This window comes from Prunus avium, chromosome 7 (assembly GCF_965620075.1).
Source record: "Prunus avium chromosome 7, drPruAviu1.hap1.1, whole genome shotgun sequence".
NCBI classification, from domain to species: domain Eukaryota; kingdom Viridiplantae; phylum Streptophyta; class Magnoliopsida; order Rosales; family Rosaceae; genus Prunus; species Prunus avium.
Window position 1 is genome coordinate 31,565,031 of NC_142290.1, and position 16,901 is coordinate 31,581,931.

The 16,901-nt window shown below is 37.4% G+C and overlaps 3 protein-coding genes across 3 annotated transcripts; all 3 read right to left on the reverse strand.

Moving 5' to 3' along the window:
• Positions 1 to 3,065: 3,065 nt before the first annotated feature.
• On the reverse strand, positions 3,066 to 5,086 carry LOC110766113 (peroxidase 10-like). Its single transcript, XM_021969375.2, has 4 exons — positions 4,828 to 5,086; positions 4,290 to 4,481; positions 4,003 to 4,168; positions 3,066 to 3,727 (listed from the first exon to the last, which is right to left on the reverse strand). The coding sequence occupies exons 1-4, from the start codon at positions 5,032 to 5,034 to the stop codon at positions 3,303 to 3,305; spliced, it is 990 nt and encodes a 329-aa protein (XP_021825067.1). The 5' UTR covers positions 5,035 to 5,086; the 3' UTR covers positions 3,066 to 3,302.
• A 1,934-nt stretch (positions 5,087 to 7,020) lies between these two features.
• On the reverse strand, positions 7,021 to 13,241 carry MAPKKK5 (mitogen-activated protein kinase kinase kinase 5). Its single transcript, XM_021969373.2, has 11 exons — positions 12,538 to 13,241; positions 11,571 to 12,191; positions 11,402 to 11,489; positions 10,955 to 11,017; positions 10,693 to 10,856; positions 10,424 to 10,499; positions 9,999 to 10,058; positions 9,795 to 9,920; positions 9,243 to 9,464; positions 7,339 to 9,167; positions 7,021 to 7,228 (listed from the first exon to the last, which is right to left on the reverse strand). The coding sequence occupies exons 1-10, from the start codon at positions 12,948 to 12,950 to the stop codon at positions 9,069 to 9,071; spliced, it is 1,932 nt and encodes a 643-aa protein (XP_021825065.1). The 5' UTR covers positions 12,951 to 13,241; the 3' UTR covers positions 7,021 to 7,228; positions 7,339 to 9,068.
• Positions 13,242 to 14,566: 1,325 nt separating this feature from the next.
• Positions 14,567 to 16,309, reverse strand: LOC148293329 (Ribosomal protein L25/Gln-tRNA synthetase, anti-codon-binding domain-containing protein). Its single transcript, XM_088244873.1, has 3 exons — positions 15,837 to 16,309; positions 15,599 to 15,728; positions 14,567 to 15,014 (listed from the first exon to the last, which is right to left on the reverse strand). Exons 1-3 carry the CDS (start codon positions 16,227 to 16,229, stop codon positions 14,788 to 14,790), a joined length of 750 nt encoding a protein of 249 aa, XP_088100999.1. The 5' UTR covers positions 16,230 to 16,309; the 3' UTR covers positions 14,567 to 14,787.
• Between the last annotated feature and the right edge of the window lie 592 nt (positions 16,310 to 16,901).

Sequence of the window (16,901 nt, forward strand, 5' to 3'; positions counted from 1 at the left end):
TGGTTTGTCTCTATATGTTGGGGGTTTTGGTAGAGTGTTGCGGAGGTGTACGTGGTGCTAAGATATGGAGGGACACTGACTCCCAGGCCAGGGTAAATTTTGGTTTGCAGGAGAGAGAGAGGTCAGAGTACAACTTTACAAGGGTATTCTTGGAAAGTAGCGAGATTTGACTGATGGGACCGGGTGGAGTGGACAAGGAAAATATTTGAGTGTACCCGATTGTATATAATTATGAATTTTCGTATCGACCATGACTAATCATGTAATGGGCAAATAGTCACCTAATCTCCTATCCTAAGTCACATTCATAGCCAAAAACAATAGCTACAAACGAACCAAGTCGATTAGTGTCACTTCAGCGTCTTCAAGTTGTTGGTTTTTTCATCCGGAGAGTGTCCCCCGCCAGTGAGATTTATAATCAAAAATGAGAAAATTGCAAACTAGAACGATTTGATTCGGTTTAGAATGGTTTAACTTTAATTTTGATAAAAAACCAAACCAGATCGCCCGGTTTAATTTGGATCGTCAATTAGGCTTTTTTTTCTTCTATTTTTGGCGCCTAGGCCTAGTTTTACATCGCTAACATGTTACTATGATACGGCAAATTAATAATTCACACATGATCATTTTTAGTGAGATTCATATCATTTTAATTTGAGATGTTGTAAAATCAACATACATACATCATTCATGTACTGACCAACAATAACTATATGTCTTTATCAGTCCCCTTCTATTGAGGGTCTCATCAAATAATTTTATTTGAGAGACGCCCTTCAAGATACCATACAAATTTATTTTCAATGATCCAAACCATTCATTTTTTAGGTCTTTATTCATAGATCATCCTTGCTAAAAAATTGTGAGAACCTGAAAAAATAAAAAATAAAAAATATATAATTATTCATACTACATATTAATTATTTATTAATATGAATTTTTCCTATTTAAATATTTATTGTGAAGATTTATATGTTATTAAATCTTGAGTCTAGTATGAGATTATCCCTTTAGTTGAAAGATGACACCATTCTTGTTATCCATGTGTAGAGACTTAGAATTGGTTTTAATCAAACCATCATCCTCCCATTCTTCCCCCTTTCCCTCTTACTTTCTCTTCAAAAAATATGATTTTTATCCTAAATTGGGATGAGTTGTTCATCTATTGGAGTTGAGTCACCTAGTCTAAAGTTTGTGAGTCACCTAGCCTAAGATTCTTTCTTATTCTCTTCCTCCCCATTCATTGTATCAACACTCTTCTAACTTGATGACTCACATTATTCCCTTCCTCTTATTTTATCTTTTGGTGGTGGTGTTGTGATATCATTGGGCAAAGGGGATGAGTCACATTATTCCCTTAATTTTATGTCTTATCTTTTGGTGATTTAAAATATTGTTTATATAAATATTATTTGGGTGCATGCATAGCCTCTCCTATAAATATCATGCTTCCTTACTTCAATCACTCATTTCAATCCTTTAAGATAGATTTCTACCATGAGAGAGAGAGAGAGAGAGAGAGAGAGAGAGAGAGAGAGAGAGAGAAGAAAAAGAAACAAGATGAAGAGCATGTGTGTTTGTCTTGCAATATTTCATACTTATCTTGGTGAGTGGGTTATGTAATGTGTTCTAAAAGTTCTTATTTTGTGATAAATCATGGATTTATTCTATTTACAAATCTCTCTCTATTTTCAAGTCAAGCATGTCTAATTTGTGCAATATTATATATTATTTGGAGTTTTTGTGAAGTATGTGTTATTCGTGGAACATGAGAACTTCAGTTACAGGGTATCCCAAAGATAAATGTGCACCAGGCGGGGACATATGGCAGTGAGGCCAATATGAGTCACGTGCTGGGTACAATTTGTGAAGGATAACCAAGATTTGAAGGAATGATGTGATATGATTTGGATTGTGTAAATTTATATTATATTTTCTAGAGGGTGTAAAATGACATTGCTTGACTGGCATATTACATAATCTACTCACTGAGCGGTGGTTTGATCATCCCTCACCTATTTTGTTTTTCAGATTAATTAGTGGGCAAGACAAAAACGAAATCAAAGAAGTTGGATTTGTTTAGAGTGTAACTTTTATTTATATCTTGTACCCTTGTAAGATTATTATAATTTTTTTAAATATATAATGGTAATGTATTTTAACCAATTTTTTAGTCCTTTTATTTATTCCTTTCAATTCACGCAACCTGATTCGGGAGTATTCCTTATTTTCGAATCGGGTCGTGACAAAAATAGACAAATCGAAAATCGTTTAAACATCTAATTGTGTCATACAAAATCAATTAACACAGTACTTCAAGAAAGTACTTAAATTTCAATAATTTAATTGAGTGGTCAAATGATATCGGATTCAAGTGATTTTTTGTAGAGATGAACTTTGAATGAATATCTACAAAATAGACTGTTTGGATTAGTTAAATACAATCTAAAGTAGACCCTACAAATGTGTCCCTCAAATAATCCCTCATTGGAAGCTTTATTAGTATTTAGGTGGAATATTATAATTTGATGTGGAGGGTGGCTTCTTGCCTATTACAGTGGAGATTGATTACTTTCTAGTTGTATCCAATGTGACCTTGATATAACCAACACTTTTGATTAATGCAATCTCACTAAGGCCCAGTTTGGGTTTTTTTTTTTTCTTTTTTTTTTCTTTTTGTCAAAACCTACTTCACTTTAAAGTTAAGCAGTTTAAGGTGTTTGGTAAAAATAAAATATCCCAATTATTTTAAAAGCAATGGGCTTTTGACTACAGCTTTTAAAAAGCAAACTTTGGGCTGCTTTTCAAAGCTACTTTCAAAATAAGCAGAGATGATCATGTAATGAATTTTTTTATTCTCAAATTACCATCATCAATTTTTTAAAATGACACCACCTCGACCTCCACATCCAACTCCACCCCCACCACCACCCACCACCGCCATCACATCCTCCTCCTCCTCCTTCGCCACCACCACCACCTCCTCCTCCACCTCCACCTCCTTCACCATCACCTCCACCTCCATCTCTTTCACCACCACCTCCACCAATACCACCACCACCACTACCACCACATGATTAATGCATAACACTTTCAACATCATGTTTATTTTAGTCATTATTCACAATTACAACAGTTTTATATTAAACGTGGAGCTCCTTTACTTTACATCTAATTATTTTCAAAGCACAGTAAGAGCAACTTTTTTAAAGAGTGACAACAATCCCAAACTAGCCCTAAAAGGTGTGTAATCAAGAGCATATATTTTAAGTATTTAACACAAAACACACGCACACTAACAACTAGGCAGTGGTTTTCTTATTCACCACCCTACAGTTTTTCCTGATTTCTCCATTGCTTCCTGTGAGCACACCAATATTGGCCATATTCACCATTGATGCCCCAAAGTCCCTGTAAAACAGAAAAGGTAATTTGCTGTAGCCAAAAACCATTGAAGCAGTTCTATTGTTCCCCATAAGCACTTGATCTGACTGTAGAAGTCCAGAATTGTTTACAAGGTTCTTGAAGTATATATTGTCAAACTTGGTTGAAGTGACAGGATCCAGAGGAGCCAATTGAGTGTCAGAGTCTGCTTGATTTGGGCACAAACTTTGCAGATTTTGTAAAAGTGATGCGTCCAATGTTGGGTCAGGCTTGCCAGACTCACCAAAGTTGAAGAGTCTTGTCTTGAACGTGAAGCATTGAGCAAAGCCGATGGTATGTGCACCTGCATAAAGACATAAAGCCCACACATATATGGCTCATTAACCTTTGTAATTAGCAGCCAAAATTTTATTTTGTTTAGTATGATGGATTCATAACAAATCTGAAAACCCTTTTAGGAAAATATGAACCCGTCCAAGAATTATGAAAGTGCTATTATTGAATAAGAATTCTCGTATTAAGTGTGTCGTCGTGAACCCGTTAAATTTCTAAACCGTTACAAATAAGGGTGTGATAAGTTTTCAAACGTGAGAAGTTGAAATGAGATAGGAAGCAAACCTGAGAGCACAACCAAATCCTTTATGTCAAGGCCTTTTGCTGTAAATTTTGCAGTGATGTTCTCCAAGGGCTCAAAGGGTGATGGTAACTGTTCATTAACTGCATTTTGACTTGCTGTTGTGCTATCTCGACGACCCAAGGGTACAGGCCAATATGGCCCTCCACTCTGACCAAAAAAACAAGATAAATGATGTAGAAATTTAAATTACTTGGGGTTATTTCAGAGATTAATTAAATGATTCATTTCATAAATCTCTGCATAGTAAATTAAGGAGCTAGCTTCTTACAAAATAAACAGCTGCTCTTGACACAAGAGTGATTATGTCAGTACAAGAAACAGTGGATGGGCAAGCTTCCTCCACAGTTGACTTGATTGTGTCAATCACCTCAAAACCTCTGACTGAATTTTTGTTGCCCGGTGCATTTTTCTCCCCATTAAGACTGCCGGTATCATCAAGCAACAAAGATGCATCACATCCCTGCTTCCCCACAAAATCAAACCAAGTAGTCAATAAACCAGAGCTAATCAAATTAGCAAACAATCTCGTTCTTTTTAACAATTCGGTATTCTAAACTAATCTAAATTTTGTGGAGGGAGATTCAAATTTGGCTGCAAGGGGCATGCACATTGCCTTGACCAACTGAACATCTTCAGAAAATAGTCAGAAATTAAGTACAAGGTCCTCGAATTATAATAGCTTTAACTTTTATAAAATTGTATACAAGAAATAGGGTTGGGATATTTTGTTAATGATTATAGTTAGACAAACACAAGTATTTAGATGTAGTAAATATATAAGAAATGAGTGAAGACAAGCTAATTACATTAACAAAGCAATCATGGAAGTGAAGCCTCAAAAGTGAGGCTGCAATTCTAGAATCCTTTGCAATAGCTGACCAAACGCCAGATTGAACAATCCTGGTCAGGTTGGGACAAGTGGCATCATAGAATCTATAATCAAGCTGACAGGACACAAGAGGGCTGAGGAACAAGAGGCAAAACAAGGTAACAACACAGAATTTATGCTCCATTTCTTGCAGAGTAGCAAAGTAGAAGCAGCACCATATTTATACACAGAGGGAGACAGTCGAAGACTCAGAGGAAAGTGCATGAAGTTGTGCAGATGCAGTTAATTATGTTATCTGGGAGAGTGGCAGAGGCACTAACTGGAGTTGTCTTATTCAATTGAGTTTGGTCTAATTGCATTTGGGTTATTATCGGATTATTAAGAAGTATGGAGCAGCCACTCGACATGGATTAAATTAATTAATTATTTTTAACAAGCGATTAGGATGATGTATTTTAGTTCCTGGAAAAGGGACACTAGCTAGCGTACTCTCAAGTTGACTTTAGTCTTAGGGTAGGGTAGGAGTTGGAGCGCATTTTAACATGAAGGAAATCAAATTTATTTGTCGAAGCGCATTTATATATATATATATTCATAGATAGATATTTTCTATCAACTAGTGGAAAGAAGCATAAGCATGCACAGTATAATGGGAGCTAGTAAAATGGATCTATCAAGGCCTTATTTGAGATCATGAAGTCAAGCCGGCAAATGGGGTTAGACTTTGTCACCTTGAGGAGCAAGTATCACTAATATGCAAGTGGGAAATGCAGAGGAGATTTACAAGTTGGGACAATTCAATGCATGTGTTTGTGTGTACTTCTTGCCTGTGTGGGTGTGTTGAAATACTTTGAATTGAGGGTACAATTACAGAAATTTGAATTCGGGATCTCTCCTTATTTTAAGACGCTATATATATTTTTGGTAATACTTTAATTTTATAATGTGAGATATACACTCAACAAAATGATCAACCAATAAAGGTCGGATGAAGTTCTTCGAATCTTTAACTATATTCTACATGATTCTTTTTACGCAAGAATTCTTTAGAAAATTTTCAAATCCCCTGTAGTTTTGATTGTATTTTGTGGACGGGGGAGTGGCCAATCTCCACACACATAGTTCAGCAAGTAGCTATGTATGAGTATGAAGGTATATTTCCTTCCTTTTTTTTTTTTTTTTTTCTTGAAAAATTTGAAGTCCAATGTAGAATATGTTGGCTTTGCCTTGAGAACATCTAAAGCCTTAGCAAAAATCAGTGAAGGTGAAGAAAGCTTGTATGGTTGGTTTTGTTGTAGAAGGAAAGCACAAATCACGCAAGACCAGTGCAAGACGCAATTCAAAGTAACTAACTAATACTCAATTGTACGTTACAAAAATAACAAGAAACTTCTGTGAACAGAGATCAAAGGATTACAATGAAATTGTTTGTGATAAATTACAATGGATTTGTTTGGATTAGGTTTACTTTTATTTTCTCTTCAAATTTGGGAGAAATTATGAAGGCGTGCTATATTTGGACACACGTGATATGCTGAGATTGAGCTAATCTTGCTTGATTTTGTTCACTGACTATTTTTTAGGTTTTGGCCGATTCATTTTTCAGGTCAAAAACTTGGATGCTTCAAGAATTAATCTAGGAATCCAAGATTGCACCAAGTCACATGTGTTACAGTGACATCGAAAAATTACTCTCTTATTGCAGAAAAACTTAGCTGCAACGGGGATAGCTATCTCCGGCCAATAATGCTATGTCAGGTGAAAGTATTATCACCCGTGTCATAGTGTTACTGATCGGGAATAGCAAAATAGTGTTATCTCCGTTTCAAATAAATCTTTCTCTCGAGTTGGACAAATTTTCAGCCAGACACATAGCGACCAAATCCCTAAATTGTAGACCATTTTCTTAGTAATAAAAGAGTTGCCAACATCACACTACTATCTTATTCCTCTTCTTTTCAAACTAGAAAACTAAACAGTATTGAAGAAAAGAACCTAAATACAGTACATTCCTGCTTAGCCTTTTAGTGATATATTGTAAGGAATGGGATTCTTGCAAGTTACAAGTAGCCCCCAATTAGATTTGGACTGCTGCTGATCATATGAGATACTCATCATGCCCCAAAACACAAGAATTTGGCCAAGAAACAAAATTAAATCAAAAGGGGTATTAAAAAATCATATTCATGTTAAATCCAATGTAATCAACAGGCAAGCTAGTCAAAGAAAACAAAAACAAAAACAAAAACAAAAAGAAAAAAGGATAAAACTAGTACCAACATGAACTTATAAGCTTAATCTAATCCCATCTCATCTAACAGAGATTACAGAATAAGTAATCAAAGCAGGTCTCTGTGCAGTCATAAAAGCAGGAACAACTGCACTCACAAAACAAAATCCAAAAAAAATTATATAAAACAGTAAATCCAATTACAAATTTACAGAAGAAAACAATATAAAAGAAGAAATTAATTAATTGAATTATTACCAGTCATTGATGACTTTGTCCTGCTCATCTTCTCCTGCCTGAAAATTGTTGCTGGAAGTCTCTATGGCTTGTGCTGGTGGAGGTTCCATCTGTGTCTCTCTGAGCACTCTCTGGAGAGCTGCGGAGGAGAAGAGGATATAAATGTTCAAAATGGGTTCAAGTTTCAACCCCGTCAGAGCACTTTGTCATGGCTGCTTAAAAAAATAAATATGATTTATATGATGGTGCCAAAAAGGATTCGTCTTTTTCAGGAATTTTGGCAATAAATATTTCTTTCTTTATTTTGATTTTGACCATATGAGAGAGAGAGAGAGTCATCCAAATTTCAAAGGGCACCACTAGATAGAAAATGGTAAAAAGAAGGAGAAAATTAATGGTTTTTGGAGACTTGGAGTGGACCACTAATGGAAAATGTCAAATTGAGTTGATAGGGACTTTTTATCTGTGAAATTAAAGGTTGCTAATTGATATATTTACCATTGAAAATTCCTTTTGGAGACTTTCCACTCATAAGTGATTCTATGAATTATTATTATTTTTAGTATCGTAATTTAAGTGATTAAGAGTATTTATTCATGTATTCGAGGTCATAAGCTCGATTCTCTCTCCTTCATAATCATTATTCTTAGAAATGCTTTAATTGAAAGCATTTTAATTAGATACATAATAAATTTGTTATTAAAAATCAAATGTTTCCGAAAAATGAGCTTAATAAAAAGTGCCTCTATGTCACTAAAATCACTTTTGATAATCTGGAAAACATTTTCAACCCTTCAAAAATCCTGCCAAACAGGCTCGAAAATTAGACTTGTTAAAAGACAAACTTCTACTAGAAAAGTTGTCTTAAAATTTTTTCTTTATATTTTTGGGAATTTGAAAACGAATGTTTTCTAACACATTTTTGTCTTATATGCACGGGGGTTCCAATACAATTCCTCTTCTGGTATAAATGTAACCCTTTTTATTTTTTTGGTTTTGTTGAACTTTTTATTTAGCATCAGATAAATGTGCTGATGGCCTAATTAGAGAAAACCATTATTAAGTGCTGCACAGAACCAGATCTAGCAGTTGAGTTTGATTAGAGAAACCCGCATGGCATCAGTAGTTGTGCGTGTGAGAAACCCCTCCTCTCTAATTTTGACTATTGCTTGTACTAAAACAAAGCAGTTGAGTTTGATTTGAACTGCATCAACTTGACAAATATCAGTGTGAAATAAAATTTGCAAAATCATTTATTTTAGAGTAAAAACAACGTTTACTTTTTCTTTCTTTTGAAGGCCTTGTCGAAAGACTTCTTCTGCTGAAGCTCAAAAATAAGTTAGTGGCATACAAAAATTGCTTCTAAAGTCCCAGTGCAAGATAAACTTCCACACCACAAAAAAGGATGAGGGAAAGAATCTACAAGGGTAACACTCTATGCCTGCGAATCACCTACCAGAGCATCATCCGCTACGCCTACAATTCAGAAGCCGCTTTCTCTGCAGAAATATGAACAGAAAGGCAGCTATCGTTCCCTCTCCGCAAGTCATCTGAAAACAATATAGCTTTCGGTAGCGGGGATGTGGTATTTGAATTGCAAACTGAGATGGAGAAGATAATCCGGGAAGGTCCTCAAGGTTAACATGAGGCCACTGTTAAATTTGAAGTTTCATAAGGACATTGTTGGCCAGTTTACTGGAGAAAAAGAATTTTGCAAGAAGCTGGATCTGTCAGCATCCAAGACTTGGCAATCACCGAATTGGGAATGCACTGGTCTGGGGTCCAAGTATGCCCGGAATCATCAGTGACTGATCATATTTTCTTTCAAGTTCGACTGGACGGGGTTTATCCTGTAGCCATAACACAAATTGTAATACTAATAACTAGACTTTAATAAAAACAAGAGGGCTGGCATTTATATTTACCATGTAATTCATCCCATTAGATGCCTGGGTGACAGACGGGGTGACAGACTGGACATCCTGCGGCTGAGAGTTTTTTAAGAATCGATGTTCTAATAACATGGCAGCAGTTGGCCTCTCTGCAGGATTTCTTCGAAAGCAGCGTCTCAGGAAATCCTTACCCTCAGATGACAATGTTTCGGGAATTGGTGGAAGATCTTTCATAACTTTAAACATGGCTGCAGCCTGCATTAATAAAGTGTTTAGAAAACAGAGGGAGGGGTTTTAATGCAGTGCAGAAAATTATAAATGAACTTGAACTGGAATATACATTCACAATGCCAAGTGGAGAGGGAGATGAGCAAAGATACACTTACATGATCGGGTAAAAGCTAAAAGAAGTTTATGATTTTATCAAACTGTACATGATCAGGTAAAAGCATGCACTGGATCCCATTTTGTATCTTACAAGTTTCAACTATTTTGACCTCAAATTAGACCCAATGGAGTACACCTTCAAAGCACAAGATGAAACAGGTTTCATGGTTGAATACAGAAACTACATTATGTACTTACCCCTTCATACTCACTCCAAGGAGGTTTTCCGGTGAACATCTCAATAATAGTGCAACCCAAACTCCATATATCAACAGCAAGAGCCAGATCAGAGTTGTTATCTTTATGCATCACAGCTTGCATGAGCTGCAGGAAGAAAATTGTATCAGTATCTGAAGGCGCATAGCCCCTCTAAGCCACCACAGACTGATTAGCAAAAGATACCTCTGGAGCCATCCAGTATGGACTTCCCTTCAGAGAAAGATTCCCTACGTGTCCCGAAAGCTATGCAACAAATAAATTCAACTATGTAAGCCCAAGATCAGATAGTAAACAATGAATCACAGAAAGTGATATGGTGGCAACAACAGTAGAAACTAAACATTGCTTATGATGACAGTAATTATAAATAGCCACATGAAGAATGGTGACTCGCATGTATCAATGTGTAGAACCGCTAGATGACTAGATTCCAAAATCAGCTAGCTTGACAACCGCCAGATGACTAGATTCCAAAATCAGCTAGCTTGACAACCGCCAGATGACTAGATGTTTAATAAATCAAACAGCATTTCCACAATGTCAAGGAGAAAAAGGAGTGTGAAGAATGATAATCTAAAGAAAGGAATGAAGAAAGAACCAGAACTTACATGTTTTGCCATTCCAAAGTCAGCTAGCTTGACAACCCCACACGAATCGACAAGCAAATTAGCCCCTTTGATGTCCCTACCAACAGAAATAAAAAATAAAAAATCTATGAAACCTAGTTGACCCCGAGTACAATTGTATAGGCCTTTTCACTGAAAAAAATTCGTCCACATCTGACAATGACAAAATTTTTGGCTCAGGTGCATGAAATACTAATTTTTATTTGCTACATTGGATCTAGTCTCACATTCCATTTTTGCTGTGATTGTACCTGTGTATTGTCTTTGTGCTGTGCAAGTAAGCCAACCCAGAGAGTATATGGCGAGTGAAACTGCGAACAACAGCTTCCGTTATGGCTCCACAATGTTCATGGACATATTTGTTAATAGAACCGGGATGGACGTACTCCAGATATATATAAAATCGATCATCAACCTGCATACAAAAGAACACATATTGTGCTTTTTTAAGGAATACTCCAATGGATAAAACTGTGCCTGGATGCCTAAACATGCAAGTGCCACATTACTCACTATTTCACTTCCATAGTACTGCACAATATTAGGATGCTTCAGCTGGCTGAGAACTTTGATTTCCTGAAATAAGAATAAATGAGTAGGAAGTACACTGATAACCTGACATAATATATAACTCATAAACTCAACACATTCGCAGAACCACCAAACCAGAGATTCAGAGTCCATCAAAATAGATTCCATGGAAAAATTATTCTGCCACCATCCCAGCCCACAAAAGTTAACTTTAGTTTTCAAGTGTCTAATTAATTATATAAACGAAAATATAAGTTCAGATATCCAATAGGCTGAAAGTAGCCATACTGCCTCCTGATACAGTGGTACTCCTGAGGTTCAACAGGTAATTTAGGAAAAAGTGATGTCAAACAGAAAAATCCAGGATAGCTAAATCTACAAGAGGGGTGGGAGGAAGTAAAAAGCTTATCTATACATATCAATAATAACCTGCTGTAGCTGCTTTATACATTCTGCAGATTTTGGGTCATCAGGAAATAATTCAACTTCCTTCATTGCACATAAAGCTCCAGTTTCTCTGTTACAACATAAAAACCCTGATCAGCATTTAGAAAGACAAAGAGAAACTATCATTAACAGTGTATGGAACTGTATATACCTATTGGTAGCAACATAAACACTTCCAAACGTGCCACGCCCAATTAGCTTTCCCTTTATCCATTGTCCTTTGACTGGCTGGGACTCTGGTTTGGGTGTGAGTAGAGCTTGTGGCGAAGGTAGGCTAAGGCTTGCTCCAGGAGGCAAAGGCAATGGATGGACTTCACCATAACCATTACCCTCGCGCCGGGATGTGGAGACTTCAATTGATAATTTGGTATGCAATGGTGATGTTGAGCCTGGTGGGCTTCTGGGGTTTCGGCAGGGACTTCTATTTGAAGGACTGTGTACAGGGGAATTATCATTGCTAACTATAGAGTAATCTGAGAAGGCAGGGGGAGGGAGCCCGGGATTCATATCGGAAGTGGGGATCTCGGGGGTATACCAGACTTGATTTCCCATAGGATTGATGTGAGGGAGCAGATCACCAGCACTGCGTCTGTGCGGGCTGAGTGTAGGACTTGAGAAAGGACTAGCAGGAGCGCTCCGAATAGGAACATCAAGCCTGAAGTCTTTTTGATAGATCTCTAAACCATTCCTATCTCGATTCTTCCTCCTAGACCTTGATCTTGTCTCGAATGCATGGTCATTATTCTTTCTTGTGTCTCGGGAAGCAAACACACTGAAAATGCAAAAACTAGATGTCAACACAGAAGTCATACTTTAAGTATTAGCATATGTATGTATAAATTAAAGGAAATTCAAAAACCAAATCTGCAACAAAGAATATCTGACAGACATGGATATGTTAGTGCATTCAAATTCACAAATCCTCAATCTTTTTTTCTCCACCTAAATAATTCAAGCATGTCATTAATCCATTAAATGTTTGAATGTTTTTCTCTAAGAACTAGCAATAGGAATTGAAATAAGCCCTTATGCGACCATTTCGAAAGATAACAAAATAAAATGAATCAAACCACAACACAAAATATGAAAATCAAAGAAGAGAATCACAAAAATTGTACCTCTGATTCGGAGTGTTCAAGGCGGCACCGTCACCGGCCTTGGGAGACGGCAATCGACTGTCTCCAATATCACCGGAATTGCAACCCGAGCCCCTCTCTTTCCGGCACCTCTCTTTCGCCAATTCCGGCAAAGGAAGCGGCTGCGGAGTCGCCAGCGACGATGCAATTTCAGGCAACGGCGAACTCGGACATTTGTTCATGGCTCCACCTCCACCGTCTTGGTCTCCGCCGCCGCTGATCAAAAGCTGCTTCCTCTGTCGCGTGAGCTTCCTCCTCGATCGGAACATCCATCCTCCGTCATCGCTCGCCTTCTGTTTTGGCGACTCGGCGGACGATGATCTGAACACCGACGACGACGAAGAAGGGGACGACGAGGAGGAAGAAGAGAAGGAAATGTTAGACAACCAACCCATGGTCGAAATCACTCATGATCACAATCACAAACCCAAACGAATTGAATTTTGATGAATTATGGCGCAGGAGGTGAGATGAGGAAATTGGCGGGAAGGAGGCGGCCTAGGAGGTCCAGGAGAAGATCCATGAGGGATCTTGCTCGAGAGACCAGGCCATGAGAGAAGAACTAGTGCCTCTGCCTGAGACGGTGGCGTTCGTTAATTCGCTTACCTTTTTCGTTTTTCACAATAACGCGGTTTGCAATTACTACTACAACAAACGTATAAAGCTGTCTCGAGAGGTCAATATTCTTATGCCTATGTTTTCTCTCTAACCATGTTTGAAAGCCGTTATTTCTGTTTATATTACAATTTTAAATTAATTCATTAATTAATAACACGAAATCAATCAACTGGATAATTTTCAAGCTAAAATATATAAATATAGAATCCGCGACATTATCAATTTCTGTTTTCGCGGATGATGTGGATAACTATGGGGTTTAGTTAAATTCACCAACTGAAAACACATAATTGCTTTTTGTAACTAAACATCTTTCTAATAGAATTGGATCATAGCAGTGTACATGGGACTCACTTATATTAGAGAGGTGGTCAACAATGCGGGTCAGTAAATGTGATCCAAATAGCAACACTCTAACTATAATGCATTACATCAGTTGCCAGTAGTTAATATTTTTTAATCAACAATAAGGGGAGATTTGAACTTTGAATTTCTTCTAACATTAGAAGAGAATACGAAACTTGGGTTGGAGAAAATAAATAAATTTAATATGCATAAATAACATAATAAGAAAACTTGGCATGAAAAAAAGAAGTTTGAAGAATATGGAAAATGTGATACATAGATGCCATATGATTGTTAGTGTAGTGTTGAGAAGCTTTTTAGTTATTGACATCGCAATCCATCCAAAAGTGGACGTCAATTTTCAACATCCACCTACATTCAATTGAAACTTTACTAATGTTAATATGGTCAAGATATGGTAGATTTGATAAACATCAAAAAGCAGAGTGGCAGAAAAAGGAGGGAACGTGTTGACTTAGAATGGAATGGTGGGTTGGTAAAATTCACTAGCATTACATCCATTGAATTGTTATATAATTGTTCAATTCCATGGCATGATCTGTGTCCCTGTCACCCCCATCATCCTATGTGAACACATGTGAAATCTCTCTTATATTACTCTGGAGAAACACATGTAACCGGGGGGTGTATACGATTTAGTCTGTCTCTCTCCTCAAATATCATGTGACGAGAAAAAATGGACAACGACAGACACAAGAGGCCAAAACTCAATTGCATTGCAGGTAAGTTTACTCGGGTCGTCACTAAAAATTCCAGGCATATGAACGTAGGAAATTATTCACACCAGCTATCAAGCTGGAAAAATGAACAGGAAGGAACAATCCAAATTCTAGAGACTGTGATGTAACTTGTAAGCACAAAATAACAGAATAAATCTTATATACTTTTACTGTGAGATTATAAGCGGGGGAAAGATGAAACAAAATAACAAATATAGCTCGTGTATGCTGTAAACTTCTGTTAACCACTTCACTGAAGCTAAAGCTATATGCATGAAAATTCTGAGAGATGATAACAGCACATGATATAACAAACACTGATTCTATTCAGAGTGCTACAAGAAAATTCAGCTTGTCTGATTATGTTCTAAACAACAATGACAATTCTTTTTCAACTTGGGAATCACACGGCACATACCACCAGCTCAATCAGTAGCCTTAGGAAAAATCAAGACTTATTGAACTTCTTTCTTCTCCTCGTGATTCAAGCTACCAAATGCAGGAAAGCCGTAAAATTGTGCATCAGTGCCTAAACTCCTGCAGATTCTGGGTTCTCCAACTTTGTTGCGACTATCTTACATATGGGCATGGTTTCGTTCTTACTTAGAAGCTTCATGGATGGATGAACCTCAACATCAGGGATGAACACCCTATCGCCTATATCTAGCTTGCTGACATCAACCTCAATTTTGGGAGGAATGTGTTCAGCTGGGCAAAGGTACTTTAGACTAGTTCTAATTTTGTTCAGATGACCACCTGTTTTGGCAGAACAAGTCATAATCAGTGTACAAACTACATAGTCAATTATGCCCAACAATAATCAATCTTGAATGAACTTCTGTCAGATGCTTGAAAAATTAAATACATGGCAGTCGTACTCTCGCAATGTGAATGTTGTACTCAGAATAATCGGTGCATATGGAAAACATACACGAAATAAAGGCAGTGACGACACAATGTGTAAAACAGGAACTCCAGTAATGATAAGCATTTACACATGTATACTTTAAACAATAACAACGGCAACAATGGTAGCTGCAGTAGCTTCATTTTGTTGGTTTTCAACAAGTAACAGCTAAGGATACACAGATTATAAAAGGAACAGCATGAGCTGAAGCAATGTACCACAGCCATGGCCAAATAAGTATCCAACTTCATTATGTATGGTTTTAGGTTTTAGGATAGAATGCACAACAAAAACTTGAAGGATAGAATGCACAACAAAAGCTTGAAGGATTGATCAGCATCTACAGGATATGACAAAATTGAAACGTTTTTGTTAATGTGAAAATTGGGTGCGCACACAGAAAACATAGTGTTTTAAAAAGCAAAGAAATTACCTTTTTTGAGACCAGGGCAATCATCTTCACCTTTGAAAACAACAGGGACATCCACTTTCAGCTGCGAGCCCTCATCCGCCCAAACAAACACCAAATTCAGTATCTTCCCACTCTCTTCGTCCCTATGAATCTGCACACAATCACAATCCCAAAAATCCAAAACAAGTTATAAATTTCAAGCTTTTATATATATAATTTTTAAAACAAGAAAGGCATGGATGAAGAAATGAGTAATTGCCTTGATGGGTAGGACATTTCCGGATTCAAGAAGATCAGATGACCCGGACCCGGCTCGGATCTGGAGCGGGAACCTAGTGGAGCAGAAAAACGGGAGCTCAACTGACTTGAGAATGGCCTGAATCTGCTTCCTCTCGGTGGTCAACAAGTGCTTTTTGGAGACCGATCGAACGGTGGTGGTGCTAGGGTTTAGCTCCTGCGAGAACACGACGGCTGGAATTCGACCCTGGGCTCGGTCTTTGACGGAGACTCTGTTCCCTGTGCATTCCCTCGGAATGGCTTGGATTGTGTGATACAGAGCCGAAAAGGATTGAAATGGAGCTTGTTGTGGCGAGCTAGGGTTTTGCAGAACCGCGCGGAGGCTGCCGCCGGCTGAGCGCCACCGATTGGCCATACTTTTCCTTTTCGGTTGTTGTTTTGGTGCCTGGTTTCTTCTAGTGAGGGTTTTGCATTTGCTTTCGGGGTTTAAGGGTCTGGGCCTTCAGAGAGAGGTGACTTCTTTGCCTTATTAGACTGTGGGCTCGTTGAAAATTTGACTCGGCCTGCAATGGTTGTGAAACCTCGGCCCTCATTTGTGGGATGTGGGCTTTTTTTTCTACCACTCTCTGCCTCTTAAATTCCCAAATTGTTCTTGTTCATGCCCCAAGTTCAAAAGTATAATCTCTTCCGCCATAAGTCATCATTAAACAGTAATCCGTTTATAATGAAGAATAAAACTATTTGAACAATATTTAATCACGTCTCTAATATAGCTCTATATAGAGATAAGTTCCGCTTTTGTTGAAGAAGTGGTTAGTTGCATATATTGATATTTGGATTAGTTTGTAGGTTCTTGTATGGCCACAACACTTTAGAATTAATTCCCTACAAGATGAGCAATGACGGAGTGGACAATAGCATTGCAAACCTCACTCCCAACTTTTTCATATAGAAATTTACCTACATCGATCAGGAATACCATTGAGGGGTATTCCAAACTAATCACGCTAAGTTGTCGGGTATTTTTAACTTTCTTAATTATATGACAATGTGTGATTGAATTGAAATATTGTCATAGCGACATTTT